General features: G+C 37.2%; 1 protein-coding gene across 2 annotated transcripts in view; it reads left to right on the top strand.

The window, feature by feature from the left end:
• The window catches only part of LOC141517398 (protein ABHD18-like), a 47,719-nt gene extending 30,770 nt beyond the window's left edge, over positions 1-16,949 (top strand). For both annotated transcript variants that reach the window (XM_074228366.1, XM_074228367.1), the window contains 5 exons: positions 1,000-1,089; positions 1,189-1,290; positions 9,866-10,253; positions 12,504-12,666; positions 16,700-16,949. In XM_074228366.1, the coding sequence (XP_074084467.1) occupies positions 1,000-1,089; positions 1,189-1,290; positions 9,866-10,253; positions 12,504-12,666; positions 16,700-16,856 (900 nt within the window). In that variant the 3' untranslated portion in view covers positions 16,857-16,949. The remainder of the gene's footprint in view (positions 1-999; positions 1,090-1,188; positions 1,291-9,865; positions 10,254-12,503; positions 12,667-16,699) is intronic.
• Positions 16,950-21,794: the final 4,845 nt, after the last annotated feature.

The raw sequence follows: 21,794 nt of genomic DNA, 5'->3' as shown, positions 1-21,794 counted from the left end.
TTTGAAGCCATTATATATCACCTGGCCTACTAATTGGTTTCCTCCTGCCTCTTTCCATCCCAATTTATGTACTATAAATTTACCATTCTTCTTTCTAAAATTGATCTGTCTCTCCTCAGAAATATTCAGTAATCCTGTTATATGCTGTTATATACTGCTATCTCAGCTTGACATTTTCCCACTTACCTTTAACCCATCTTGGTCACTTTGTGAGAGGATCCAATAAGATAGAGTCTATGAGAGGCACTGGACAGGCTCTCAAGAACTGAGCTAGCCTTCAGTAACTCAGGGTGAACTCCTCCCCATGAAGAGGTTTTTGGAGGGATAGGGACTTCTCAGTGATATCCTGCTACAGGGAAAGAACCCCCCAGATGGGGAACCTTTCTTCTAATGCAAGTTGTCTCTGTAGTGTGTTGTTTTAGAGTGTTACCCTGGGTCATGTAGCCAATATGGGGCAGGAGTAACACTTGATCCTAAGTTCTCTTGGCTTTGAGGACTGCTAGGCTCTAGCCAGATTGTCTTTCAAACAATTCCATCTGATTGAAATGAGTGCTCTCTACCTATCCTTCCCCATCTCCCTTCTAGCCCCAGGCCATGTGCTACCTTCTTGAAGGAGCTTTGCTCTCTCTTCTTAGAACTCCAGTAATACTCTGTACTCCTTTCTGCTTCCTATTTTGAATTATTGGTGTTAGGAAATTGTCCCTTCCTCTAGATCATAATATCTTTTTGGGCTATTAGGTTTATATTTTCATCCCCTACAGCAATAATACAATAATGCACAATTTGTAGACACTCATTAAATATGTGAATGGATTGATGAACAAAAGAGACAGATATATAGTCATTGAAAACTATCTGCACGAGCAAACATTTTGTGAGAGAATATAGTATTAAAAGTGACCTATAAAAATGAACTAAATATTTCTTGAAAATAGTTTTTCTTTTTTCATTACAAGATCTCCTCTTAAACATTATTTAACTGCATAATTCTTATTACAGATGGCTTCATTAGCTGTAACCAACTGGCCTAAACCTTTGCCACTAATTCCATGTCTTTCTTGGTCAACTGCCTCTGGAGTCTTTACTACGGTATTATTATAGCATTTAATATTTAGTCAACTTTAAATATGTAGAAATAATAATGAATGGAGACCGTTGCGTATGTGTTAATTTTGACTGTTCTTTTAGGGTGTGCTAAGTAAATCAATCAATTGGAGGGAGTTGGAAAAACAATACTATACACAGACAGTTTATGAAGAAGAGATTTTTCACATGCTTGAATATTGTGGGGTAAGTGTATTCAGATTTCTTTGTTACAGGGAATAAATAAAGATTTCTTTGTAGAATGATTCATTGCTCTTACTGTCTAGAAAAATGAAAGGTACCGCTAACATTACATTCTATGATTATATTTTTTAAATGTGAAGTAATAGAAAATGCTTGACTTAAATTCCTTATATTCTTTGTGTTTAAGGGCAAATTCAAGTGTTAGGTAATTTTTTTAAATTTTAAATTTTTTAAAATATTGTTTTGCATGGAACCAATGTAACAGAATGCCTTCTGTGTGGGGGAGGGGGAGGGAAGCAAGAATGGGGGAAAATTTGTAAAACTCTAAATAAAATCTTTCTTAAAAAAACATAATTGTTTTAGGGGCAGCTAGGTGGAGCAGTGTGAATAGAGCACCGGCCCTGGAGTCAGGAGTACCTGGGTTCAAATCCGGCCTCAGACACTTAATAATTACCTAGCTATGTGGCCTTGGGCAAGCCACTTAACCCCATTTGCCTTGCAAAAACCTAAAAAAAAAATTGTTTTGTGTTAAAGACTGGCAAATTGCCTTCTTTGGGGGTGGGGGTAGGGAAGTAAGATTAGGAGAAAAATTGTAAAACTCAAAATAAATAAAATCTCTAAAAATATATATATGTTTTATGAAGACTAACTGATAGTTTTGTAAAGAGCACACAAGGACTGTTAATCTGAGGCTGTCTCTCAGACCCATGATTGGAGGTTAAAATATTCCATTCCCACCCAGGACTTGACTTTTCTGAGCATTAAAAAAAACAGTGATTTAGAGGAGGGGGGAAAGTATTGTTTTGAAAGTAATGCCATTTAATCTTTTTAATAGAAATCAGTGTATTTAATTTTCCCTTATCAGAGAGTAAACTTTCTTTACTTTTGGCTTAATTTACATTTGGAAATTCTTAATGGGAAAACACAAGATGATTTTTTACTTCTGATAGAATCACTCCACCAATAATCATTTATTAAACATCTACCATGTTCCTGCCACCAGAATCTGGATTATAGAAAGTTTTTTGGTTAGATATCAGCACTATATATTATCAAAGTGGCAGCATATTATAATATAAATGATCCTAAATTTGGATTTGAATTTTGACTTGATTAGTTTACATAATTTACACAGGTTGGTCAAGTCTTTTGACCTGTGTCTTTTTTACATAAGCTATATGAGAAAATTGAAGCAGGTAATCCCCAAATTCCCTTTCAGCTCTTAATTCTATGATCCTACCTAGAAATAATATGTAAGCAATGAGTGAAGAGAATGGGGTGGGAGGGTGGGAGGAAGGACAAACATCCTGTTTAGCAAGAAATTCTCTCTTGCTAATGATTTTCCTATCTTTCAAAAATAATTTTTTTTAAAACAAGAAGTTGAATTTTGAGAATGCATTTAAAAAATTCTGTGTATATGTTAACAATTATTTTGCCTGCTTTCTTGGACCCTTCACTTTCCTCCTGTGTGGTTTTTTGGTTATTTTATTGCAAACCTAGATCTTTTATTTTCTGGAATATCATATTCCAAATTCCTTGTTCCTTTATCCTGGTGGCTACTAGTTGTTGAATGATTGTGTCTGTGGCTCCTCAGTACCTGAATTCTTTCTTTCTGACTACTTACTCTATTTTGTCTTTGACCTGAAGTTCTGGTTTTTGACTGTTATTACTGGGAGTTTTCATTTTGGTGTCTCAGGGGATGATCTATGAATTCTTTCATTTTCTTCTTTGTCTTCTGGTCCTAAGCTGTCTGGGCAGTTTTCTTTTCTTTTCTTTTCTTTTCTTTTCTTTTCTTTTCTTTTCTTTTCTTTTTTAAACAAGCTATCTAGGGTCTTGTTTGGTCATGTCTTTCAGGTAGTCTAATTTTTTAAAAATTTTATTTAAGGCAGTGGGGGTTAAGTTACTTGCCCAAGGTCACACAACTAGGCAATTATTAAGTGTCTGAGACCGATTTGAATTCAGTTCCTCCTGACTCCAGGGCCGGTGCTCTGTTCACTGTACCACCTAGCTGCTCTCTAATGATTTTTAAATCACTTCCCTTCATTGTCTTTCTTGGTCATTTACCTAAGAAGATGCCTAATATTTTCTTCTATTTTTCAGACTTAAATTTTTCCTAATGGCTCATTTGGGACATTAACTTTTATTTGATCATTTTGGTACCTTTAATTCCAGGATGTTAAATTCTCTTTTTATTTCTTTCTCCTTTATTTCTCATTTGGTTTTTAAAAGCATTTTTGGCTCTTTTATTAAATAGCTACTCTTATTTTAACTCTCAAGAATTCCAATTGTACTTGTGACTGAGCTGCATTTTTCTTTTATGACAAGACTTGTCCATACTTATAGTCACTCCCCCCACCCGAGTTTGTGTCTTGAACTTCTCTGTCAAAATAATAATAGCTCTTTTTAGTGGAATTCTTTTTTTTGTTTGTTTATTCTACTAGCCTGCTTTCTGACTTGGGGCTTTCTGTTGTTACTAGAGATATCTCAGAAATGTCTGGCCTGACTTCAGCCCTCTTAGAGCTTTCTGCTGCTTTCATCAGTCCAGCTGGTAGCCTGCCCTGCTACCCAGCCAGCCATGACTCTCAGAGCCTCTGGGTGCTGGAAGGTTCCACACAGTTGCTCTTGACCAGGTCCCATCCCTGTTGCCTACAAGACCTTCCTGACTGTCTCCCTAAGTTCCCTAGGGCTAGAAAAATTACTTGCTCTAAGTTTTCTTGTATTTCCCAGTTAGAATTCAATTTAGTACATTTTTTTAGATCTTCTTTTATGGAGGAGGTTGGGTGTATGAGCTCGACTCTACTCATTCTTCTATCCTGCCAGCATCGTTCTTCTTCTCCAACTTTATTAAAGCAATAAATGGTACTTAATCACAAGTAAATAATTCATTTATTAAATCCCACTGCTTCTTATACCAAATGTAGTAATCCTATAGCTTTTAGGATATATCTTAGTGTATATTAGCACAGTACTAGGAACTCTGAACTCTATGACAATGTATTTGGTCATTTTCTGTTGTGTCTGACTTTCTGTGTCCCCATCTGGGGGGTTTTCTTGGCAGAGATCCTTGAGAATTTGTGCCAGTTCCTTCATTTTACAGTTGAGAAAACTGAGGCAGAGTTAAATGACTTGCCTAGGGTGTCTGAGGCTGGAATCAGCTCTCTATGTACTGTACCACTTAGTTGCCTCTGTAAATATATAATAACTGTATATTATTGATTTCTCAGTGATCTTCGTGTCTCCAAATTGTGACTATTACAAGTTTATTTATGTCAGTCTGCAAATTTGATAACATTTGTGAGTTAGACTGAGTTTGTTTTTTGCAGAGTTTCCTTCCTCTGGCTTTAGTTGTTCTGACATAGACTTTATCACCGATCATGAATTTGGCAGGACCCACTGTAGCCAGATACAATTAGGTCTTGGAGTAAAACTATAGGGGAAGTTTTAGAAATAGTAAAAGGCACTCTGATACTAACTGCTGCCTAAGAAACCAAAAATTGGATTAAGAACATGTCATGGAGGTGGCCAGGTGGCACAATGGATAGAGCACTGGCCCTGGAGTCAGGAGTACCTGAGTTCAAATCTGGCCTCAGACACTTAATAATTACCCAGCTGTGTGGCCTTGGGCAAGCCACTTAACCCCATTGCCTTGCAAAAACCTAAAAAAAAAAAATGTCATGGTTTATGTGATAGGTAAATACATCTCATTAATATCTTTGCAAAGGTCTTCTCTGTAATGATCTTTTATTCATCAAGAAGTATCACATTTTCTTACCTGGATTAGTTTTTGGTCTTAACTTGTGAGAGTAAATTTATATTTGGATCCTTTTATGTTTCTTTTTACTGTCTCCACCTAGGACTAATGAGAAAATGCTGGAAAAAATGAAACACCAATGCCCATACTCTTACTATAACAAAGGCAAATATCTTATTAACTTCCTTATACATGTTTACTTCTCACATAAATCAATTATAAATCATCAGTTTCCCAGTAACAGGGAAAGCCTGTGCTTTCCAAAAGGAAGAAGTATAGTCAAGTTTCTAATGAATGCTCTTCAGATATTTGTAGATCCCTGTTTGATAACATAGTATAAATGTCATAATTCAGACTCAGGTATTTTTGTAAGTGTGACAAAAATATTATATTAATAATGTGGAAGCATATTAAATCATCCCTTTTTTTAAAAGAAAAAATATCAGGAAATATTTTCTTGTCCCTATCCTAACATCCTTTGGTCTCACCTGAGAGAGGAAATGACTTTAACAGTATTCAGTCAAATTCCCAGAAAATTTCTTCCTTATCAAATTCCTAATCGTTTCTTTAAAAAAACGTCATTTTTGTTTTTGTTTCTAAATATCATAAAATTGTAAGTTGAAATTAACCTGAGTCAGAGAAAATGTCAAACTCTACCTTTCTGTTCTTACTCTCTTCCAATCAGTGCTTGGAGGTAATGACTAAATTATTTCTTTTAGAGTCACTGGCTGAACAAACACAAAATCTTCTGTTTTTCTTTCACAATAATATATTCTTTAAAAACTTATACATTTTCTTGAGTTATTAATTTCAAAATTACAGAAACTCTTAAGAGAACTGTCAGACTTGTGATAGAAAATACCATCCATATGGTAGAAGGAACTGTGGAATTTAAATGAAGACCAAAGCTTAAATCTTCAGTTTTTAAAAGTTGTCTTATATAGTCTTTCTTTTCTCTCTAATGGTTTCTTCTGTTTATATCTGATTCTTCTATCATATGTTCAATATCAATCTAAGTTGAGCATGGTTATAAATATAAAGCTTATATCAGATTGCTTTCTGTCAGGGAGAAAGGGAGTGAGAAAAATTGTAAAACTCAAAACCTCACCAAAAAGATGAGTGATAAAAACTACCATTGCATGTAGTTGGAAAAACAAATAAAATGTTCAAATTTAAAAAGAGAGAACTATCAGACATGGTTGACATGATTACTTGATGTAAATTTTTTAATTCTAAATATTGTGTCTTTTTTTACACTAAAACGGACATATCAACAAGCTTTTAAGCCCTGGGCCTGAGAATACAACAAAGACAAAAGACATTCCCTGTCTTGAGCTATTGGTTTAATGGAGGAGGGAATATACAGACAGGATCTAGGTGTGGAGGACTGATTGGGCTCAACAGCAGCAAGAGGACAACTAGCATTAAGGGGGATCGGGAGAAGAGTTCTTTCAGAGGGTGAGGTTTTAGTGGCATTTTGCAGGTGGGGGGGGTGCAGAGGGAGAGGGAAGGGTTTGTATGAAGGATAGAGCTGGACATTCATATGGGTCAAACTCTTGTGTCAGGTCAATGAGAATACCTGCAAAACAAAGAGGGAGACAATGAAATTCCTCTTGTGGGGTGCATCCTAGCTGGTTTGGGCAGCAGGCTCTCAGATGCAATCTTGATGCTAGAGAGCCTTTCCTGAGCCTGGGGTAAGGACAGCCATGGAATGGAACCCTAAGTAGCAGCCCCATCTTCACCTCTCATTGCCTGCCTCACCTTTTTTAGACCTGTCTCTGTTGTATTTGATTCTTAGAGTAGTATTACATATGAGTAATTCTTGGGGAGTATCAGAGGAGTTGGGTCATGTAAAGTCAACTAAGACCCACGAGGCCTAGTTTTTAGTTTAGAAAACAATTTAATCTCAGTCAAAAGGTTTGGTATCTTAAAGGCTCAGTGTGTGAGGCAGCTGGTGGCTGAGTACTGGGTCTCATGTCAGGAAGATCAGAGCTCAGATCCAGACTCGGGGCCTTCCTGAGCTGTGTGACCCTGGACAAGTCACTTGGCTGTAAGATGAGAATGACAGCAGCACCTACTTCCCAGACTCGTCATGTGGAACAAGCACACCAGTTCACCATAGGTGGGATACAAATGCTTTTTTTTACTTTTTTAAAAAAATTATTTATTTTGAATTTTACAATTTTCCCCCCGACCTCGCTTCCCTCCCCCTACTCCCCCATAGAAGGCAGTCTGTTAGTCTTTACATTGTTCCATGGTATACATTGATCTAAGTTGAATGTGATGAGAGAGAAATCATATCCTTAAGGAAGAAAAATAAAGCATAAGAGATAGCAAAATTACATAATAAAATAACGTGTTTTTTTTTTTAAAGCTAATAGTCTTTGGTCTTTGTTCAAACTCCACAATTCTTTCTCTAGATACAGATGGTATTCTCCATAGCAGATACCCCCAAATTGTGCTCGATTGTTGCACTGATGGAATGAGCAAGTCCATTAAGGTTGATCATCACCCCCATGTTGTTGTTAGGGTATACAGTTTTCTTCTGTTTCTGTTCATCTCACTCAGCATCAGTTCATGCAAATCCCTCCAGGCTTCCCTGAATTCCCATCCCTCCTGGTTTCTAATAGAACAATAGTGTTCCATGGCATACATACCACAGTTTGCTAAGCCATTCCCCAATTGAAGGACATTTACTTGATTTCCAATTTTTTGCCACCACAAACAGGGCTACTATGAATATTTTTATACAAGTGATGTTTTTATCATTTTTCATAATCAATTCAGGGTATAGACCCAGTAGTGGTATTTCTGGATCAATGAGCATGCACATTTTTGTTGCCCTTTGGGCGTAATTCCAAAGTGCTCTCCAAAAAGGTTGGATGAGTTCACAGCTCCACCAAAAATGTCCCACATCCCTTCCAACGTTGATCATTGTCCTTTCTGGTCATATGGGCCAGTCTGAGAGGTGTGGTACCTCAGAGATGCTTTAATTTGCATTTCTCTAATAAGTAATGATTTAGAGCAATTTTTCATGACTGGATCTCTCTCTCTCTCTCTTTTTTTTTTTTTTTTTTTTTTTAGATTTTTGTTAAGGCAAATGGGGTTAAGTGGCTTGCCTAAGGCCACACAGCTAAGTAATCATTAAGTGTCTGAGACCGGATTTGAACCCAGGTACTCCTGACTCCAGGGGTTGCTTTATCCACTATGCCACCTAGCCACCCCCTCATGACTGGATCTCTTTGATTTCCTCATCTTTAAATTGCCTTTGCATATCCTTTGACCATTTGTCAATTGGGGAATGGCTTGTTTTTTAAAAAATTTGACTCCGTTCTCTGTATATTTTAGAAATTAGTCCTTTGTCAGAAGTGCTAGTTGTAGAAATTGTTTACCAATTTACTACATTTCTTTTGATTTTGGTTACAGGAGTTTTGTCTGTGCAAAAGCTTTTTAATTTAATGTAATCAAAATTGGTTCAATATTAGGAAAACTTATCAGAAGTCATGATTGTATCAGTAGATGCAGAAAAAGCTTTTGACAAAATATAACACCCATTCCTACTAAAAACACTAGAGAGTATAGGAATAATAGCAGTATCTATCTGTTGCCATCAACAAGCATTATATGCAATGGAGTATCCCCATTATATTGCTATTAAGTATTTTTTTTTAAGAAATGTTAGCCTCAGCAAGAGAAGAAAAAGAAATTGAAGGAATTAAAATTGGGAAGGAAGAGACAAAACTCTCACTCTTTGCAGATGACATGATGGCATACCTAGAGAATACAAAAAAATCATTTGAGAAACTACTAGAAATAATTAGCAAATTTAGCAGGGTCTCAGGATATAAAATAAACCCTCATAAATCCTCAACATTTCTATATATGACTAGCAAGATGCAGCAGAAAGACCTAGAAAGAGAAATAAATCCCATTCAAAGTAATGTCAGACAATATAAAATACTTGGGAGTCTACCTGCCAAGGCAGACTCAGAAACTTTTTGAATACAATTACAAAACACTTCTCACATAAATAAAATCAGATATAAGTAACTGAGCAAATATCAACTGCTCATGGATAGGCTGAGCTAATATAATAAAAATGACAATTCTACCTAAATTTAACTCCTTATTTAGTGCCCTACTGATCAAAATTCCAAAAATTACTCTAATGAGTTAGATACAAATGCTTTACTGTTGTTTACCTTGTCATCAGATTTTGCCATCTCCAAATCCATAAATATTAATCACACTTGAAAAATAGACTTCATTTAAATGAAACTTGTCAATTCTTCCTAAGTATTTCAATGTATGAAAGTGCCTTACCACAGCAGCATTTGTGGCAGAAGTAGCTCTCCTTTCAACCATATAAGCTAAGAGGATGACAAAGCTGTTTCTGTATCTCTTACTTGAAACTTTTTTGATTAAAAGGCATAAAATATCTTTTTTTATTTACACATTACTAAAATATTCTTGTTTAAGAATAAATAAAATATAAAATATACATTACAAAAATATAAAACCTCATGAGAAATAAAGGAAAAGAAAGGAAAAAAATGTGTTTCAGTTTGTGTCATCAGCTCTTTCTTGGGTGGATCACATTCTTTATCATAAGTCCATCATAGAAGTTATTTCCATTAAAAGGTATAAAATATCAGTCTTGTTCTCAGCCTCATATGGAGATTGTTTGATTTTTAATTAATTCCTTTAGTTTCATATCTTTTTTTTAAGCAAAGTTGACAATCCATTTTAATAAAGGGATTCTTTTTTAAGCATGTTATGATTTGTTCTATTTCTCTCTCTCTCTCTCTCTCTCCTTCAAATCTTCAGACAGATTCTTTTAAAATGGGACGAGACTTTGTGAAACATTTCCCTAATAGTGTGGACAACCTGACTGATTTTGATCTGACTCCCAGAACTTTGAACCTGGACATGGGTGAATCATTATGTGTGAAATCTGCTCGGTGTCATAACACTAGTAAAGCTTCTCTGGATGCCACATCAGAAGGTCTTGTGTTGCAAGATGTTTCTAAGATTCAGGCCTTGAGTCAAACACTGTCCACCAAGAAAAGCAGCGATGAGAGTTCCATAAGTCCATCAAACCACCAATTCAATAAAGAAAAAAGCAAAGAAGAAAAAAGGAGTACTCTACAAAAAGAATCTTTAATGTTTATGAAAGGCGTCATGGATGAATGTACTCATGTAGCAAATTTCTCAGGTACAAATCTCTTGAAATCTGGGTTTTTGCCAGCGTGTAAGTAAGTACACTATATATTTTAAAGGCCTTAGCATACTTTATTTAATTCATCAAGGATCTACATATGTTCTATGATTTAGTTTAATTAGTTTGAGAAATATTTAATTTGCTCATGAAAATATCATAATCTGGTAAGCATGTATATAATAACACAGTAGATGTTATTAAAGGGGGGGTGATGAGGAAAAATGAAACTTCAAGTATTTGAAAGGCCTTTCTGAGGAAGCAGAATCCAACATGCTGGTGTTAGCCTCAGAATACCAAAAAACTCTGGCCCATGAATGCATCATAAGGTTGAAGGCACTCTTTTTTTGGCACATACTTTACTGTCTGATAAATTTTTGTTGATTGGCTGTTGTCATAGAATTGGATTATAGGATGTGGGTTCCTCTTCTTGGAAATGTGTAATGGGAGGGTTGGCTGATGACTTAGTAGGAGTATTGTAGAGGAGACTTTGGAAGATAATATTTATTGATAGCAGGGTGGCTAGGTGGCACAGTGGATAGAGCTGTGGCCCTGGAGTCAGGAGAACCTGAGTTCAAATGTGGTCTTAGACACTTTACAATTACCCAACTGTGTGACCTTGGGCAAGTCACTTAACCCCATTGCCTTGCAAAAACCAAAGAGAGAGAGAGACAGAGACAGAGAGACAGAGACAGAGTGTGTGTGTGTGTGTAGATGATAGATTGATTGATTGATTGATTGATTGATTGATTTTGTTAGGGGCCATGCAGTCTAGATCCAAGTTCCAGGCTGGCCTCAGGTATGTTACTAATGAGCCTGGGTAAGTCAGTCTCCCTGGTTTCCTCATTTGTTGAGTTGAAATAATAATAGCACCCACCCCAGTCTTGTTGTGGGGCTCCTAGGAGATAAGAATTGTAAGGCCCTCAGGGCAGAGTAGAAGCTATTTAATTATCATATTGTCTATTTCCAAACAAGGATGAACAAGTCATTTTGAGCCATTTACATTCCCTAAGGGAAGAACTCAATGTTTGGCAGCTACAGAATTCTACAAAAAGCAAACACCAAAGTGAGCACATGGAAAGTACTGCTCAAGTTATGTTGGTCCTTTTGTAGCTGGGGGGCCATGGGCCCAAGCTTGGTCATAATTGCACAGCATTTGAGTCTCTGGTTTTTTTCTAGTTTTTGTTCTTGCAGTTCTATTTTACACTATTGTGGTCATTCTGTATATCGCTTTCCTAGTTCTACTGACTTCACTGCACATCAGTTCATAGAAGTCTCTCCTTCTATTTGTCATCCTTCCCTCCAGTGTAGTCATCCCTTCACATTCATGCAGCACAACTTGTTCAGTTATTCCCCTATTGATGAGCATCCCTTTTTGGGGGGAGTTCTAGGCTAATAGAAACAGTGGCTGCTTTAAATATTTTGGATCTTTATTATTAGCATTTACCTCCTTGGAGAAGATAGTGGTAAAAAAACAATGACTTTCGATCAGGTTTGAAGTTTTACAAAGTGCTATACATATTTCATTTGTTCCTCACATCATCCCTGGAGGGGTAGATATTATCCCCATTTTTACAGATGGAGAAACTGAGACCAAAAGAGGTGGAGGGACTTGCTCAGGATCACACAGCTAAATGTGATTCAAACTTGAGTCCTCCAACTTCAAGTCCAGGCAATGTCCTCCTATGCTTCTTATATGCATTATAGTCCATTGGAATTTCAGGGTCATGGGATATGGATATTTGAGTCACATTCTTAAAAATTGTATTCCAGAATTGACCTAATTACACTTCATTCAGCATTTGTGTCCCCTTTCAGTGTTGATTTTTTCTGTCCTCTTTGCAAATTAACCAAACTTCTGGGTTTGTTTTACATTCTTTATGTTAATGATTTGTAGCATTTTTTCATGTCATTGTGAAAAGTTTGCAATTCTTCTTTTTGAGAACTCTTTACGTGACTATTTTTCTATTGGGAAATGGCTTCTGTTAGTTACTTATGTTTCAGATATTCAGCTCTTATCAAAGGTATTTGAAGCAAAGATATTTTTTTCTCAATTTAATTGCCTTCCTTCCCATCCTGTTTGCATTGATTTGGCTCATGAAGAGCTTTTCATTTCATGTCATTAAAATTATCGTTTCCTTGTTTAAATATGAGGTAGTTTCATAACATTAGATTATTTTAATTTTCCACATCATTCACAGAGTATAAAACTCTTATGTTCACACTCCATTTTTATCCTATACATAGTTCCAGTGGATCCAAGTCTGATTATAGTGGTCCAAGCCAAAGAAGATGCCTATATTCCACGGACAGGGGTTCGAAGTCTTCAAGAAATTTGGCCTGGCTGTGAAATTCGCTACCTAGAAGGAGGACACATTAGTGCTTACCTTTTCAAACAAGGACTCTTCAGGTAAGGGTCTGAGTCTAAATGGACTTTTTTCTTCCTTAACCAGAGTCAGGAGTATCTGAGTTCAAATTTGGCCTCAGACACTAAATAATTACCTAGCTGTGACCTTGGGCATGTCACTTAACCCCAAAAAACAAAAAAAAAGAGGGAAAAAAGAAAAGAATAAGGCATCTTCAAGATACGCTATTGAGAGTAGCTTCAATCAAAGCAGGAGGTCAGAAGATATTGCAAGGAGAGAATAGGAAGGGGCAGGAGAGGCATAGGAGAGTAGCTATTGAGGATCTGTAATTATATGAAAGAGCAGCAGTCTGGGAGTTTTGTCAGCACTTGCAAAATCACACATAATAAGGATTTTTAAAAAATTCCTTGCACTGTGATTCACTAATTCACCTTTAGAGGCTTGAGTACATGTTGATATTTTATATAGTAGTTTATATAGTAGTAGTTTTATGAAAAAGGCTGGGGGGGGTTATTAGTTGATTGCACATCTATTATGATAGGTAAGGGGGGGAATATGATGTTAATTTAGACTAGTGAACTTGCTTTTTCAATATTTTTATATTTGTATTATGTAATTTCCTTTGTCATCACTGGATTGTTCTGAGAATATTATTCATAGATTCCACAAGGCTGCTGTAGGGGTCTAAAACACAACCAAGCTTAAAATTCTGAAGTAGACTGGCCAGTGGTCAGTCACTAGGAAAGGAATGGAAATCATTGGGCAAAATGTTTTAAGAAACTGAGAAGTTGGGGCGGCTAGGTGGCACAGTAGATAGAGCACTGGCCCCAGAAACCTAATGATTACCTAGCTGTGTGGCCTTGGGCAAGCCACTTAACCCCATTGCCTTCCAAAAACTTTAAAAAAGAAAGAAAGAAAGAAATTGAAGTTATTAGCTTGGAAAAGGTGGTTCAGACCTGCTGTGAGGCAACTCAGCACTCCTCCTTGGAAGGATATGACACAAACAATTCAATTGCATCCTAGAACCTTGGAGGATGGAAGTGGGGCACATCCACCTTGGGTGTCCAACCTGTTGCCAGCTCACATGTGACTCCAAGAAGCTGGAGCGCACACAGTGACCATACCCTGTAAAACCTTCTCAACAGGCCTCAGGTGAGGTAGGGGATGTCTATGTCCAGCAGAATAGCTACATGGAAACATCTGATTCTAGTATATATGAAGGCTGATGAAGTAGGTGCGTAGGTGCTATGAAGCTTGGTCAGGACTTGATTGGGCATTGAAGATGTTGAGTTTTGCCCTAACCCTGGACTTTAATAAAGACTGAGAGAGAGAGAGAGAGAGAGAGAGTACTGTTTGACAGATGAGGAACTGAGGCAAGGAGGAGGTAAGTGACTTGTCAGGGGTTCCTCACTGCTGTCAAATAGGACTGGTGAAACATGGAGGCCCCTTCTCAGAATTACATTTATAAATCTCTAAAATGAAATGTGTAGTAAGTCAAAGGAAATCTGTTCTATTAAGTTTTTTAAGTGTTATTAGGTCTAGGCAGTTGTGTTGATAGAGGTATAAATAGGATCTGAAACGTTCTTTGAAATGCCTGTGCCCGACAGAATGGTTATTGTGAATAAATGCTTGTTAGACAAAGGATGGAAAGAAAATCAAGGAGGAGGAGAGTCATGGGGGGTTTAAAGGAGGACAGCTGCACCAAAAGGGGAGATAATCAGAGATGGATCAGGCCTTGTGCAAGAAGCTTATATTCTGGGGAAGATGGCTCACAAAGGGAAGCAGGAAAGCAATCAGGTGGGGCAGGGGTGGTAGACCCTGCTAGGCTAGCACTAATCAGGTGGGGGATGGCCTTGACCAGGAGTCCTCCTCCGAAGGACAAGCCCTGAGCCTTGGGATAGCTCCACCTCTCTGCCTCTGCCTCATCTCTTTCTGTCATCTTTATATCTGTATGTCATGGGTTGGCCCAATTGTGTGCTGGTTCATTAGTTGATAGGGGTGACTTTAGATATCCCCTCCTTCACCTGAGGCCTGTCAGAAAGGTTTTACAGGGTGTGGTCACTGTGTATGCTTCAACTTCCTGGAACTACATGTGAGCTGGCAACCAGTGGACACCTCAGGGGGATGACCTCCCCTTCCATCCTCCAAGGTTCTAGGATGCAATCCACTCCGAGGAGGTGCTGAGGTGCCTCATAGCATTTCCTTCCTTGTACCAGTAGAGGACAGCGTTGTCCACTTGTAACCTGCTCAGCTATGGAAGTAAATTGGGCAAAAAGTAGAATGTTCTGTGACCTTTAGACAGGCCACATGGAGTGGACCCAAGTGGAATTAGAAAGCAGCAAAACCTTGGGCTGGTGTGGACCCATTCAAGGATATTCACGAAATAATGGACAAACCTAAGGTTCTAAGTGGCAAATGCATAATTGAAATGTTATGGGAGATTTTATGGTACATGTTGAGAAGAGTGAAAGTGAACACTAGGCATATGAGGAGCATAATGGAGCAGCCCCCCCAAAGGAACTGATATTCTAGTTTGTTTTTTAATAAGGTAATGGGGTTAAGTGACTTGCCCAAGGTCACACAGCTAGGCAATTAAGTGTCTGAGGCCGGATTTGAACTCAGGTCCTCCTGACTCCAGGGCTAGTGCCCTATACACTGTGTCACCTAGCTGCCCCAGGAGCTGACATTCTAGAGAGGAAGGATCTTTGAGAAGGGAAGGACAAAGAAGATGCTAAGTCTTGGAGAGAAGGACTTAACAGAAAAAGATAAGTCTGCCTGTGCACAGGGTGGAATGGGGGCTTAGAACCAGAGTGCTGCCTCCGTGTTCTCAGGAGGGTTTGGGAGTGCCATGGAAAAGGAATCAGGGGAAAATTGGGTGTGTTTTTAAACAATTTTTTTCTTAAAAAGTCATCAACAAAAACAAGTAGTCAAATAAATATATATAATCAGGAAACAGGTCTTTTTTTATTCAAAATTTTTCAAATTCTTTCCCTCTCTCACCTATTGAAAAGGTAAGAAAATTCTATACTACTGTGAAATTATTATGCAGTCCAAATTTCCACATTAGCCAGAGAGAGGTGCAGATAAACATGTTTTTTTTTTTTTATCATTTTCTTTCTTTCTTTTTTTCCAAAGCAAATGGGGTTAAGTGGCTTGCCCAAGGCCACACAGCTAGGCAATTATTAAGTGTCTGAGACCAGATTTGAACCCAGGTACTCTTGACTCCAGGGCTGGTGCTTTATCCACTGTGCCACCTAGCTGCCCCAGATAACATGTTTTATAAGTAGTCCTTTGGAGTTGTAGTGGGTCATTATGTTGTTCACTGTTCTTATCCAGTTAGTTATCATTTGCCTGATTCTGTTCGTTTTACTTTTCATTAAGTAATAAAAGTCTATTCTCTAAAACTATTCCTGTCATTTTTCTTATAGCACTATATATATATATGTATATGTGTGTGTGTGTGTGTGTGTGTGTGTGTGTGTGTGTGTGTGTGTGTGTATACCATAACCTGTTCAGAGCCATTCTCCATTGATAGACCATCCCCCTTTTAGATATATTTATTTATAGGCACATGTGTTTATATATGTGTGTGTATGTGTATGTGCCAAAAATATGTTTAAACAGGTTTTTAAATAGAATTCAAACACTTTATTAACTAGTTTAGACAACCTGACCTTTTGTTTTTAGGTTGCTAGGAATATAGATTTTTTTAATGACTCAACATCCTATTTTTTAATTTATGAAATCAACTTTGATCACTTTGTAGAGGACACATAATCATCATGATTGTCACTTGGGCAAGGTCAGAATATTCCAGGATAAAATGACAGTAGAACTAAGGCTTCTCTTGTCACGATGTAAAACACAATGGTATTGCTACATAATCTACTGTGATTATATTTTTTGTGTTTTCACGCAGTACTAGTGATTCATATCCAAGGTTCTACCCCTCACTCACCCTTATTTTGGTGTGACTCACTCTACAGGAAGGAATTGCCTTCTTTCTGTATAAATACAGGGCCCATAAGCTTAATTTTATGTTGATTACTTGTTTTTTTTCATTTGCTCTATTTTTAGGCAAGCCATCTATGATGCATTTGATCGTTTTCCCTCCGTAAATATGCTTATTGAGCGTAACTGGGGTGATGAGCATGTTGAAGGTCCTTATACCAGGCATTTTCATCCAGTGTTCATGTTTGACAAACAAGCAAACTACAGCATCTTGAAATTATGAACTTGGGCAGCATCTTTTGAAGACTACCAGCTACATGTTTTTGATATATTTGAATTGTTTTTTAATGGGAAACTTGTTAAAAGGTTAACATATAGTTTTTCTTTGGTATATGTGTATATGAGTTTAATTTTAATTGAATGAATTTGGTCATAGATCATCAAATGACAATAAAAATAAAACCAACGAAGTTAAATTTCTCATTTTTAGTACTCCTACTTATAGTGTATGAATTTCACAAACATGTAGATTCACTCTTCTGTATTGAAGTCAGTAACCTCATTTTTAGGATTGTTAACTTTGAACTATATCTGTGATTTGTCAAAAACATCTTCAAATTCTATAAGAAACTGGTTCTGTTAGCAGTATTTATTTAATAATCAGAAACTTTTGCCAATATTGGAGAAAAAAGCCAAATAATGTTTCCATGCTTAAATCTTAAACCAAGTGTTTTTTTTCAGATTTCATCCTGAAAATAATAATATTGTTAAGCCTTTCCCTACTTAAAACTTAGGAAGATAATAGGAAATTTTGCACAGTTTATGCATTTTATACTCAAGTGCTATATCATCAGTATTTTCCTGAATAACTTTAGTTTTTGCCAAGTACTTTGACACATTTTATTTAAGCATATCCTCACATTAATTGAGCAGTATATAATTACAGAAATGTTGTAATTGATATCTATTTGTTAATTGCCTTAACTAAGACCTATATTTTCACATTTGCTTTGTTAGCTTCCTTTATAGAAAATGCCAAATTAGGTAATTCAGAATTTTAGTTTTAATTTATTTTTATGATCAGTGTGATCAAATTAGTTAACTTTTTTAAGTTGGAGAAAAATGGCCTCTTTATGTGCATAGTTTTTGGTAGTAGTTTCTTTTTATGTTTATCTTAATATATAAAGCTAGAATAGTATAGAAGCTTCTGAGAAATAATGCTTAGTTTGAGGGATATTTAGGAATTTACCAGTTCCTAATGATTCTCTTTGTTTTGAAATATATCTTGAGCCAGTATTGAGTTTTCAGCCTGGTGAGAAAATTTGAAAGACTATGTGCCTTTACAACTTTAAAATATTTTATTTTGAATTACTTGGAAAGCTTAATTACCAATGAGTTTTTAGAGAAAAAAAAAACAAAATTGAAGAAGTTTGCCCTAATACAAAGATGTGTTATAATTCCTTCACAGAGATATTTTTTGGAGATAAAGGTGCTGCTTACTGTCCAGTGATTAGCATCGTGTCATTTTCATGTGTGTAGTGTTGTCCCTGTAATTTAATTCTTTTCAAATATTGACTTTAGTGAAATGTGAGTTCAAGATTTTTTATTCAATAGCTTTTAAAGATACATACTTTCTGATCATTTCCTCATTTAATTCACTAATGATATAAAATTTATTCCCCAACCATTGATATTTTTTTCTGTACTCACTTAATTTCTCTGCTAATGGATTTTGCATGAACAATAAAATTGAAGATTTTTATTACATGAAAGGAAGGTTAACAGATTTTCCATGTAATTAAATATCTTTTTAAAACATTCTTTCCAGGAGCTATTAAACACATTACTTTTCTAGAGCAGTGTTAATGGGATTTTTTAATTGAAAAAATATTAAACTGAAGTTGTAAGAATATTCTCATATTTATAACTATAGAGTCGAATGCAAAGAAACCAATGTAAACCCATATTGTATTACTTTATCGAGGAAGTTCTGCCTTGTCTTTTTCTGCTACAATGTTCATTTTTCCTTGTTTGCCATGATGAAGATCAACTTTGTAAGTATTATAGTACTAGAAATTCACATTTAGACCTTGGTAAAGGAAAGGATTCTGAATTTCATAATTTTAATGTATACAGTTTTTTCAATTATTTCTTCATGTAATTTTTAAAGTGGTGCTTTTTTATTTGGGATATGGAATTAACACTAACTTTCAAACTGATGTGATTTTCCTAACTGTTTATACTGTATAATAAAAGCCTGTTTAAAAGTGTGGTTCTATTTCTTTATCATTGTTTTACTTACAAAAAGCTAGTGGTACATTGAACCCTTAGTAAGGAGGAGGCAGTTATTAAAGAGATTCCAACTAAGGAAACTAGAAGTGCCCCTACAATCCCTCCCACCATCACTACCATCCCTGAAAAACAAACAACTTTCCCTTGTATAGCCGGCTAGGGTTAAAGGTTTAGCAATGACAATGTTCATAGAAACAGGTGTACAAAGAAAACAAGAAGACCTAGAAATATGGACATTTTTCCCTCTCTTGCCTTCAAGGGAAAAGTCAAAAGAAATAGGGTTTCTTTTTTTTTTAAGTTTTTTGCTAGGCAATGGGGTTAAGTGGCTTGCCCAAGCACACAGCTAGGTAATAATTAAGTGTCTGAGACTGGATTTGAACCCAGGTACTCCTGACTCCAGGGCTAGTGATTTATCCACTGTGCCACCTAGCCATCCCCAGAAGTAGGGTTTCTTAAAAAGGTTTTAGGAAACTTAGAAATAATTAGTAAAGGAGTAGGCTGAATTCAGTAAAGCCAGAGTCAAGGTTTGAACAACTAAACTGTAAAGGAGAGCAGTTTGAACAAGTCAAGTCAATAAGCAGTGACTGGGTGCCAAACCCCTGCTAAGTAAAGGCGGACCACAAAACAAAAAAGCAACCTGGCCCCAAGACCTTCCAGCTGAGTGGATGGAGAGAAGATTTGCAAAGTGTGCACAAGACAACAGGAGGGAAGGGAAAGCTTGGGACAGCAAGGAGGTCAGGGTCATTGACTTGTGAGGATGTTTGTCCTTCCTCCTTGAAGACCGACATCAGGGAGGTGCTAACATGACAATCAGGAAAATTGGATTTGAGTGAGGAGTGCTAAGTCACAAACCTCACTCTCTTCTCTGGAACCAGCTGGGTCTAGTGGCCAGAGAGGAATCAGGATAACTGGAGATGGGCCTGGATGCGAGGCAAGCAGGGTGAAGTGTTCTTCCCAAGGGCACAGTGACAAGTGTCTGAAGTTGGATTTGAACTTGGGTCCTCTGGATTCCAAGGCCAGTGTTCTGTCCACTGCATCCCAGCTGCCCTAGTAAGTAAGATAAGGGGAGGAGAGGGCTAAAAGATTGTGTGAGGGAAATGACGGATCTGAGTTCAAATCCAACCTCACACTAGTTGTGTTACTTTGGGCAAGTCATTTAACCCTGACTACCTTGCATCTAGGGCCACCTCCAGTCATCCTAGTTCCTCTCTGGCCACTGAACCCAGATGGCTCCAGGAAAGAAATGATACTGGTGACTTAGCACAGCCCCCCTCACACAAATCCAATTTACTTGCTTGTCATGGGATCACCTCCCTGATGTCATAGCTGCCTTTGAAAAGAACAAATACATTGAATTGTAGACTGCAAAAGAGCAAGCTGTAAAAAGCCAAACAGTACTTTATATTTGATCCTGGGTGTAATTACAAGTCACTGGCGGTTGGGGGGGGGGGGGGCAGAGAGCCACATGGCCTGGCAGGTGCTTTAAGAAGATAAATTAGACAGCTTGGTGGTAGATGGACTGGATTGGGGACAGCTGTCACAACCAGAAGGCTTTTGCAATAATTCCTCAGTGAGGTGACACAGACCTGCAACAAGTGACAGTATCATAAGAAGAATAATATGTGAGAGATATGAGGAAATCAAAGGATTTGGTTGCTGATTGCTATGGGGGGGGGGGGAATTGTGAGTCTTGGTGATGAGAAAATGGTAGTACCCACAAGTAATGGGGAAGGTTTAAGGGAAAAACAAGTTCAGTTTTTGGACCTTTTGAGCTGAAGATGTCTATAGAACAAGCAGTTCTAGATGTCAAGTGATTCAAGATAATACTGAAGGTCAGAAGGGAAATCAGGGCTTGACAGATCAGAATCATAAGTATAGATGCTAATTGAATCCATGGAATCTGATAAGATCATTCAATGAATGACAAGGAAAAGAGCCAGGAAAGGGCCTTAGGGGACACCATGGTTAGCCAGCAAAGGAGATAGGTAAAAGCACCAGGAGAGAACACTGTCATGTTGTTTCTTTTCATTCTTAAAGAGAACCAATGACATCAAGAGGAGGATGTCTTGACTTATAAATCAATTGGACTTAAATGAACCAGAGCTGGCAAAGTCATCAGCCTCATTCTCCAGGGTCATCTGAGCCCAATAGCAAGAGACATGTCAGGAAGCCTGGAGATGGCCACAGATGCAGTGGCCTTTTTAAGGTATGGTCTTTTAAAAGTCTAGGCCCCAAACCTCAAGATATCTTGCAAGATTTCAGTAATCAAAATTTATATTCTTTTGGGCAGAGGACCCACATGTAAGGGTATAATTCCCCATGTAGTGTGAGTTATGATTTCTTAAAATAGAACTCTGAAATAACAGGTTTTGATAAAGCTCATTGGGGTTCAAATGGAGCCACTTGATCACAGCTTAAACCTTAATCTCTCTGGCTCTCACTGATTAGCCAATAAAAGGTCCTAGTCTATACCTCCCAGTTGGCTGGCTGTAAATAGCAATTGTTTCTATTCTGGCTAAAAACCCTGAGTGTCTTCACTTCCCAGTTTGAGAGAGAGAGAGAGAGAGAGAGAGAGAGAGATTTTTTTGAGTAGACAAACTAGGCCATCTTGGGAAAGTTGATTTATTTTCCTTAGCTTAACTCCCTAAAGAAGAGATTTAAGTATGTACTTCCCTAACTACTTTGCAGAGGCTGAGGGACTATGAGTGTGGAACACCCATGCATTGTATTAATGATTGAATTGATGGGTTGATTACTTTTGCTGAACTGATTTCCCTTTTTTCCTTCATTAAGGGATGGCTCTCTGGGTGGGGGAGGTAGGAGGAGTATATTAGGAAGAGAAGATAATGATAAAAAGAGTTCAATAAACCTTCAGAAAAATAAGGAAGGAGGGGCAGGGACTCACCTGAAGCTCTCAAATTTCCCCCAC

The sequence above is a fragment of the Macrotis lagotis genome, chromosome 3, assembly GCF_037893015.1.
Source record: "Macrotis lagotis isolate mMagLag1 chromosome 3, bilby.v1.9.chrom.fasta, whole genome shotgun sequence".
Classification (NCBI taxonomy): Eukaryota; Metazoa; Chordata; class Mammalia; order Peramelemorphia; family Peramelidae; genus Macrotis; species Macrotis lagotis.
Note: the sequence above shows the minus strand (reverse complement) of the source record. Positions and strands in the feature narration are given on the sequence as shown.